This window comes from Nipponia nippon, unplaced genomic scaffold, assembly GCF_047370975.1.
Source record: "Nipponia nippon isolate SJK-2023a ecotype South Korea unplaced genomic scaffold, ASM4737097v1 scaffold_2, whole genome shotgun sequence".
NCBI lineage: Eukaryota > Metazoa > Chordata > Aves > Pelecaniformes > Threskiornithidae > Nipponia > Nipponia nippon.
In genome coordinates this window covers 113,663,911-113,673,539 of record NW_028262336.1, presented here as the reverse complement: position 1 = coordinate 113,673,539, position 9,629 = coordinate 113,663,911, and the positions used below count along the sequence as shown (strand labels likewise).

The 9,629-nt window shown below is 40.6% G+C and overlaps 1 protein-coding gene across 3 annotated transcripts in view; it reads right to left on the bottom strand.

Annotated features, from left to right (window-relative positions):
• The window catches only part of NPAT (nuclear protein, coactivator of histone transcription), a 29,122-nt gene that overhangs the window by 2,584 nt on the left and 16,909 nt on the right, over positions 1 to 9,629 (bottom strand). For 2 of the 3 annotated variants that reach the window (XM_087759240.1, XM_087759241.1), the window contains exons 14-18: positions 8,155 to 8,270; positions 7,957 to 8,065; positions 6,830 to 6,887; positions 3,553 to 4,708; positions 78 to 2,668 (exon numbers count right to left, since the gene is read on the bottom strand). In XM_087759240.1, coding sequence (XP_087615366.1) covers positions 2,591 to 2,668; positions 3,553 to 4,708; positions 6,830 to 6,887; positions 7,957 to 8,065; positions 8,155 to 8,270 — 1,517 coding nt within the window. In that variant the 3' untranslated portion in view covers positions 78 to 2,590. Of the gene's footprint in view, positions 1 to 77; positions 2,669 to 3,552; positions 4,709 to 6,829; positions 6,888 to 7,956; positions 8,066 to 8,154; positions 8,271 to 9,629 lie in introns of those variants that run through there. The other variant, XR_015705158.1, reaches the window with a different exon arrangement.

The following is a 9,629-nucleotide window of genomic DNA, read 5'->3' as shown; positions in this document are numbered from 1 at the left end:
TGAAAAGGAATTCTCTTGGTACCTCGCATGGTGCTGCTCCTAGAGGCAGCTCGTTTCTTACTGTTTTGTTGCTTAATTTTCCTAACTGCTGAGGGATTTTCATGGAAAAACCTTTACTCAAAGGTTGGGTTTCTGCGGTTGTGTACCTCGAAGCCAGGTCAAATGCAAGAAAGGAGCCTTGCCGTAGCACTCGCTGACCCTGGCTTGGGCTGCAGTATCAAAGCAAACTGAAGGAGATGGTGGCGTAACTTCCACGTGCAAGCGCTAATGCGGCCTCAAACTGCCACTGCTCCTTTTTTGCTCATTTGAGCCCCTGTGACGTACAGGTTTGTCAATATGCTTTTAAGTAGAGGCAGCTTCAGGACCGAAACAACGCAGCTGCTGTGACTGCTGCTGCGCGAGGAGCTGCCAGCCCCTGCCTGGGCTCCTGAATTCGCAGTGAAGTCCTCAGAGTGCAGGGTTAGGCACCCTATTGCAAGGACAGGGGACAGGAAAGGACCTTCCTGGAGTGAATCTCGTTCAGGGCTTCAATGAGAAGTTCACGCGGTGTCTGCAGCGGGCTTTTTACCAGAGGGCAAAACCTGGCTATTGCACCAGTATAAAGCCTGTTCCCACCTCACCCTTTTCACAAGGGATAAACATCAAACGCTTCAGTTTCTCAGCTGGGATTTAGGACAACTTCTTTCTTATTTTGACATCAGCTTCCTGAGGAAGTCATCTTTACCGCTTGATTGTCCTTACATTTTCCTCCATAAAGCAGGGGGAATAGATACTTTGACTGGGGAGTAGTGGGATCTGTTTTTTCTGGGAAGGAAGGTACTTGTAGAGGTAGCACGTGAACAGTGGGGTTTAGATGCTACACACTCAGAAAATGAACCTCCAGGCATGCTCTGATGCCTGTTCTTCCAAAAATTATTTGCCATATGACAGCAGCTTGGAACTGAAGATGCTTCTTCCTTTGAAAGCGTAAATGAACTGATAATTCACACCTTTAGTATTACCAGATCACCTGAATTGAAAAAGAAATGTGGTGGATATCGGCTGTCCCATGAAAGAGCTACGCTATGTCTCAAATAAATAGCAAATTTTAAAATATCACATATCAACGGTCAGAATACTGTTAAGCCTCAAATGCCACCATGTAGCAAAGAGACAATTGTTTTTGCCACGCTGGCAACGGCTGCTACTAGAACTTAGTGTTTAATACTGAACTCTTTGTCTTAAAAAATGACCGATGAACATGACTTTTCTATATAATATCCACAAAGCTGCTTAGTGGACTTACAAAATATGAAGCAAGACACAGAACTTTTTATTAAAACAAAAATATTTATTCAAGCTGTAAATGCTATGCAGTATTTAGTTATTGGATGGGTTTAATATAAACATCTACTGCATAATATTGGTTCCTTAGGAATCCTTGTATACTATCTGAAACATTGCCCTGTTGCTGTACAGATCTCTCAGAAGAAAACTTGCGTTTTTTAAGACCTCAACAATTTGAGAACAAAGGAGGAAATAGGGAATACCAGTAGAGAAAATTCTGCAGTACTGGAGCAAGGCTTAGTGTGGTAATTTTTACCCATGCTAATTATTCCTACAATGCAGGCCGAGCTGCTCCTGTGCCTGTTTTGAAGAAAGTTTGTATAATAGCTATGTCAAATTCTACGTTAAACAGAAAGATCAGATGCAGATTTTCCCGTGTCTGACTAAAAGCATAGGTGATACTAACGAACGCTTTCTCAACAGTACAAATGACAGTTAAAAGAATTGCCTTTTGCAATAGAACAGGCTGAAACTCTTGTCTGGCTGTTGCTACGGTTTACGTATTCCTACCGAGGTATGAACACGGGGGTTAACCCACAACAAAGTACACTCTTTGAAAACAGCTTTTGCATTCAAACGACATCCTATGCAGCAGATACTGTAAACAGATGAGGCCTATCCAAATTAAAGTTCTTACCTGAATCACTGGTTGGGAAAAGACTCATTAGATGAGAAATACTTCTGGAGGTTTTGTTGGCCTTACGTTTAGTTACCGGTATTTTTGTTAACTCGTTCAAAGCCTTACACGTGGGTTTGACAGTTGTGAGAGAAGAGAGTGTCAGTCTGAGCCAGTCACATCTGAGGATTAAGTCCCTTTCGGATTGAAGAAGACAACGGGAAGGGGCCGGGTCAGCTGCCCCTGTCTTAGAACGGTGAACTACAAACACCGCCTTCCAATCCACCACCTTTTCACAAACTGGCTGAGCGGCTCAGATGGGTAAGTAGAGAATGCAGCAGAACACAGACAACGTGGTGTAACAGGAAACATACAACTTCTGTTACATTACATTTATACAAATTTACAATTTTGCAAATTAAATGGCTCTATAATTATGCAAGTGCTTTTTCAAAAATAAACATACACCAACTCAATGATATTTACACTTAGCAACCTGCTTCAGAAACAGCATGATTTTGCCATAAAGTGAAACTTCAGTGCACTGAAAGTGCAACTCACCCTTTAGAATTAACTTCTCTTCCCATGCAAAACCTCAGCATAACGACACCTAGCTTTGGACAGTCACAGTTCAACTTTTTTTTTTTTTCATTCATCATAATGCAAAGACAACAAGAACTTGTCCACGTCCATTCCTGCTGGAAAAGCATTTGGTAGCTTCTTTTTCTGTGGGAGAGGAAAAGAACAGTTCTGTCAAATACTCAGAACCCGGGGATACTGAAGAGTCTGTACGCACGCCTTTCTTTCTCATCCTTCCATTTACCTTGCAGATGTAACCGCGCAAAGCTCACCTAGAAATCGGCCGCGGAAACGCAGCCACACTCACGTGTGCCCCCGGGGTACAAATGGCACGGTTACCGGCCAGGAGTAGCTGAGCTCGCAGCTTCAGCAGCAGCCCACCGGGCCTTCAGCCAGGCACAGCCGCTCAGCTCTCGCCACATACGCAGTACGAGTAAGCGAGCGTTTTTCAGTTCTAATATTTCAGGAGCATGCTGTAACCTAAGTATGGTGAATTACAAAGTTATACTGTGTCTCCTTTTTGATTAATTATGTACGTCACCTTTTCACGTCTCACACCTTTGCTATATGCCACTAAATCCCCAAGTCAGAGGCGTGGTGCTGTAACTAGAGAGACCGGGAATACAGAAAACGTGCATTCCTAGTCCGGGTGGTAAACAAGGATGCAGGAACAGCTTGAATTCTCGTAAGGCCTAGTTTGAGTTTGGCCTAATTCCTACATTCCACCTAGAAACTTACTCTGCAGTTAGAATTTAGAAACTCCTTCATGTTTTACGAGAAATACTTTGATTTTCATAGGTATGTGCAGAGAGTCAGCAGGAGTGACTTGTGTGTATCTTAAGACCGTCCTGATCTTAAAACTGTTAGTTCAGAGTAGGCTCAAGAGGCAAAGTTAGTAGAACTGACAAATATAAATAGGATGTTGGGGATTTGGACTAGCACCTCTGAACCATCCCATTATAAATAATATATAGAGAGATGTCTAATAAATATTTAGAATTTTAAATTAAAAAGTAAATGCCTGTACTTGCCTTTATTTTCTTCTTTTTTGATGGTGTTGGAGAGCTTTGAAGGTCTTTTTTATTTGCAGAACGAGAATTTCTCTCACCCTCATTCAAGTCCTCTAGTTTCCTTTTCTTTACTGTGCTCCTTAAAGACCTGAACTGTTGAGTATTGTCCTTCAGGGGGGTTGCAGTGCTAGTCCTTGCAATAGCCGCCCGTGACAGGATCATCAGCGTGTGAGCAGCCATACTGACGCTGTTTTCGCTACCTGTTTCACTAGCCGGGCTGCAGGCAGGCAAGTCTGGCGTAGCGGGGGGCACCATTATTCTAGGGGTCGTGCTGTCCTCGTTGAAGCGCCGACAGGTCGGTGTCCGTACACTATCTGTAGTATCATCTGCGTGCCTGTCCCCAACTCCAGACGGCGTACGGGGTACTGGTAATTCTCCGTTTTCAACTGTTTTACTAGTCGGGCTATGCCACTGAATGTCTTGCAACATTTCCACACATTGCTTAGTGAACGGACTTGACAGGCAAAGGCCTTGGTTGGAAACTTTAGCTGGTTCTCGCTTTGGCTCCTTCGAAGACAAAGAAACGGACACTGAAGATTTGCCGTTCCCATTCGACAGCGACCCTTGCTTTTTGTTCAGCTCTTGCACTGAAGCGACTGTCTTCTCATTCCATAAGCCAACACTTTGTTGGCCATTTGAGAGTTTGGCAGTGTCCTGGTTCTTCTGTTTTTCATCAGTATCCCTTCGTAGTTCATTTTCTTTATTTGCTGTAGTCTTGTGGAAGGGATCTAATGGAAGCCCTGCAGTTGCCACCTTCCGCTCGGGCTGTGGCTCCTTCGCGGATGCACTTCTGTTGCTACCAATTTCTGGCTTACACAGAATTCTAGGCAACGTTTTATCTTTCTCTCTCTTTGCTACCTGTGCCTTAGCAGAGGATGATGCAGAGTCAACAGCAAATAAAGCATTTTCGTTTCTTTCTTTTTGGGATAAACTCTTAGTAGCCTGAATTTGGGTGTTCCCTCCTGGAGTGGGTAGGACATTATCAAAGCAAAGCACCCTCCTGTGACTTTCACTTTGTCTTGAATTTGAGCTTGTGCTCTCTACTGGTGCAACAGGTAAGTTCTCCTCAGCTTTCCTTCCTAGTTCTGCAGTGATAAGCTTGTCCAAATTTCCAGTCCTGAAAATGAGATGAAAACACTTCAGCAACACACTTGTTCTTACTAGGCGAGTTCATTTCAGCTGGCTGGAAGTCCCCACCTGCCCCTCAAAACAGCTGTTTGTTTAAAGCTCTCTCCATTCTCTAAACGTTAAGTGTTTTATTGACACACAAAGACCAAGAGTAAGGGACGACAACTGCAGGAAGCTCAGAGAAGGCCAAAAAGGATGACAAAAAGGCATGAAACAGAGCCTGTATAAAGAACAATTAGGTAGACTGGGGCTCTTCAGCCTGGAAAGAGATGACTGAGGGGAAATGCAACAGAGGTCTGGGAAAAAAAAGCCAACAAAAAGAAAAGTATTTGCTGTATCTTCCAGCGGAAGAACTAGGGGCATCAAGTAAAACTAGTATCAAGTTCAAAACAAAACAAGGAGGTTTGGACGCTGCATGTAATTAAGCCTGGGAACTTTTTTACCCTGGGATATTTGTGGATGCTGGTAGTTTACTTAAGTTCAAAAAGAAACTGAGCACATTCACGACAGGATAGTCCATCCCAGAATACTGGTTGTGGCTCTGGAAGTCGTCGGAGCTGAAACGGCTAAGAGGCTGCCAGAATATTCTGGGCAATATCATCATGCACGTGCCTTGTGCTCTCCCCTATGCATTTGCTGTAGGTGGCGGTATACAGCGCAAGACAAAAAGTATTCAGCAGGCATCTGGAAGAGAACATAGAAACTCCCTAGGGCTTGGTCTCCACCTGACAACCAGCCACGTGAGCATGAAAAAGCCACCACGGCACTGTAGCGATGTCAAAAGAAAAACGCTTCTGCTCTGTCAGCTCATACCACTGTTACGTCTGTGCCCTTCTCCTGACTTAGGCTGCATTTACAAGAGAAGCTTCTGCATATTCACCTATGCTAGTAAGACTCTCCCCATGCAGATAAGCCTGTATGGTTTGTAAGGGGAAAAGTCAAGCTAACTTTGGGATGGTAACTTTGGTACCTTTGGGATGGTAAAGAAGGTATAGGTGGTAGCAGTTTGTTTTATTTCCACGAATTTGAGATGAGACAGAGGGTAGAGAGCAGAAATGAGAAATTACACCTCTTTACAGGGAACATTTTGCTCTCTTTGCAATGCAAAATATATGCCTGGAGATCGACTAAAATTAACAGAAAGCTGAATTATCAAAGTGATGCTATCCAAAGTCTTGCTTCTGTGGCTTTTTAAAAATCACTATTTTTTGCATGCATGTATGCTGTATACCTTGGTATACGTTTTGGGGGTTTTTAATGAGTTAACTTTATTGTTCCTGTTCTCCTCCACTTTTCCAACATATCAACTGAGTTCTGAATAGGTAGATTATTTTTTTTCTAAGTATGTTTTATTTTTACAATAAAAGAATGTTTCACCTCTAATATTTAAACTGAACATCTTATCTCCTCCTACACTCTTTTGCTCATTCCAACATCCTTCTGTTTCTTAAGTCCATTAACAATAAGGAGAGCCACTACTGAAGCCTTGCTTTCTTCTTTCTCACTTGCCCAACAGAAAACTAGCACCTATCCCAATTAGCAATTAAGTTATATTCATCAATATAAAGTTAGCAAGCTGTTCTCCTCGCCATCTTTCCTTTGACTCTTCACTTTATAAATGACCGAGCAGTGTTCTAATCCGCAGAGCTGAAACACAGATGCAAAACCCAAGCTAACAAGTTCTACTGGATTTGGGCCAGAGAGTGGTAAAGGCAATGAGGCTATGCTACAAAACCATGGGTACCACTCATCTGGAAAGAAAAAAAAAAAAAAAAAGTTTTAGTCATTAAAATCTCCCAGCAAATGTAACAGGCAATTTCTCCTAGTTTGGACTCCGCTCAAACAATTTTTATTTGACAATTGAGACAGGAGAAAATAAACACAAAGCCATACAAAATTAACATTGGAACAGTAACACAAAATTCTAGCACAGGCTGCACCAGTACTAGCGCACATCTGTATCAGTACTCCTAGCAGACAGACAGGAGGAAATAAAGGGGGTACTGCTTATGCTATTGTTAAAAAAAGCTGCTCTCCTCTCCACCGATACTGTACGAAGAAATTCATGCCAGGGAAAACAAAGCATGTTTGAATACCTAGCACTACTGACCTTTGTGTTCGAGAATTTGTATGGTTCAAAGGCTCAGCTACACTTGGTACCAGTTTTCCTGGAACAACAGATGAAGTATTAATAAACTACAATATTCCAAATAAATCATCTCGCAGTTAGTACAATGACAGTTCACCTGACAGAGAATCAATAAAGAAAAATCCAGCAACAAAACTCTGCAATTTTTTCATAATTTTAAAGTTTACAGATTAATAGATTAGCAAAGGTCACCATCTAAGCATAAACAAGCAGCTTGCTGTCTACACTTAGATAATACGTAGGCCTGGCAAGACAAAACCAACTATGCTGGACTTATAAATGCACAGCAGGGATTTCCAAGTAGAAGGGAAATAACCACAGGGAACTCTCAGTTATCCATCAGCAAAACAGAATGCAGACTAACTATACAATCCTAGCTTTTTTCTTAATTTGCAACTTCATTCTGTTTTCATTTTTATGTGTCAGGCTACTCTTTTTGAAAAAGGTAGACAGGCTAGAGCACAAGTTGTTCTTGTAACTCAACTTATTTTCTATTTTCAATTATTTTTCTTTACCCCCTCCCAACACTGAGAAATGAATGTAACTCCAGTCTTGTTTCAATTTACTACTAAAGAAGCAAGGTCTCAATGAAATGAAAATACAGAAGAGTATGCCTGAAATGGCAAAGGGAAAACAGATAGCAGAGTGCATTTTTTGTATAAATATGCAACATTTCTATTAAGTATTTTCCTTAATACACGTTTAGAATTGCTGACTCTTCTAATAACTTCTTTGTTCCCATGTGGCTTGGTTTCAACGGCAGCAGTAAACTGTACTTACAACCAACGAGATGAAAAATAACCAGAAATATAAAGAAAAGTAAACTTTTAAAACTGCATTAGAGCCTTGAAACATTACATTTTGGAAATAAGCTTGATCCCAAATCTGGAATTATTTTATATGCTGGGAGTTCTTTGTAAACTGAGCAAATACAGTTACTAAGTGCAGGTACAGGCCTCTCTCAAAGCCACCCCAGCAGTTACCTGGCAGAGGAGCACCAGTATTTACAAAACTTTATTACTCAGAACTGACATGTCTTTAGAACCCTCACTTTTCTTCTGCCCTTCTCAAGAATGCAAGGCGGGTACCTGTATTAGTCTTGTTTCTTGCTCCAGGAATCTTTTGTGATTTGGGAGGGATGGGAAGTTTTGGGACACTTCTGTTGCACACTGGATTAGCCACAGGCATATGTAGAACCTTGAAAGAATCAAAATAGTCCATTACAGTTTACCAAAAGGCTCCTTATCACTTCAGCTTTAAGAAGAGCTTTATTTGTGATGTGCTACCTGGCGGGCAGGTGCCGAGAATGTATTTCCATTTTGTCCTACTACTGAGAGAGGTATCATTCCCACCATTCCTTGCAAAACAGGTTGCACCGGAGATGCAATTATAATGGCAGAACCTAAAAAATATCGAAGTGTTAAAACTGTACAGAAACTAAAAATACTTCAGTGCTTCAAGACAGGATTTCTTAAAATTATGCATGGTCAAACCTGAGACAAGAAAAACTGGCTTTTTACAAAAGCTTCACTGTCCTTACTATACATGACTACTAGAAAACAGGGTAAGTACCAGTGTTATTTTTAGCTTATATCTAATTCTTTAGTTAAAGTCAGTTTTCCTTTTTAAGAAATAGTTCAAAATTAAGCTTGAAGTATGACAAACCTAATTCAAAGTTCAAGCCTTAAGATAAAGTGATTTATAAAAACCAGTAACAGTAACATCAAATAGCTCATTTTGCTGCTTAGTAAAAACAACCTATTATTTGCATCCTATTCTCTACAATTAGCATGCTCAAAAGTCACCAGCAGTATTTTTTTTTTCCCTTCCAGTGCACCCATAACACCTTCCCCTTACAAGCACACAACAAGCTGGGAAAGGCTAGCTTTGTCTGTATGTAGAGATCTAACGTATATTCCTGGCTGGTAGGAGGTGTTAAACATAGTACACAAAGGCTCTAGTTAATTAGTGGGTTTGAGATTACTTATTTTAAAAAAATAAAATAAAGCACAATAAGACTAATTTGGAATATTTAAGCCAAAGTTTCCTATGTAACTATTTCAATCATTGTTAACACAGTTGTTTTAAAACGGTTATTCTAACACGTTGTAAGAGTGTCCGGCTGCCAGACATACAGGAATTATAAAGTAGGGAAACTATTATAGCACATTAATTGAAAAGTGGAAAAAAAAAAATCAAACGTGAAAGAAAAATTTATGCCATATAGTTCTTCACTTAGATGAGCACTACCAGGAAAAACATCAAGTGCAGAAGAATGGGCAAACTTCTGCTTCCCCCTCTATGACAAAAACCCGAAGATAGCAGTTGCGTAAAGAAATCCAAACCATAGAAAAGGCCAGCACTCCAAGATCTTGCACATGCTGTTGCACTGGCCTCTGACCGCAACAAAATGACTACACACAGAAGTTCAAGGATAACTGAAACGAGTTTTTAGTTTTGGAAAGAAATCTAAATGTGTTGATTACAGCTGGTTTATAGTTAGGTTTAACATTTTAAAAAGCACTTAATTTTTTTTATTGCTGTAGTAATAAAAATGCTTGAACAAGGAGAGATTTTATATTATGGAAAGAAATAAAGTTATACTTTTATATTTGTCTGAATGCACTTCTACTGTAGAACAGGTTTTTGGAAAATGAAACAAAACAAACCAAGGAAGTAACTTGGAAGGACTCTCTGCATCTAGCCACTTATCTGAACTAAATATGGATACCTATGACACATAACATTCTATTTCTAACAG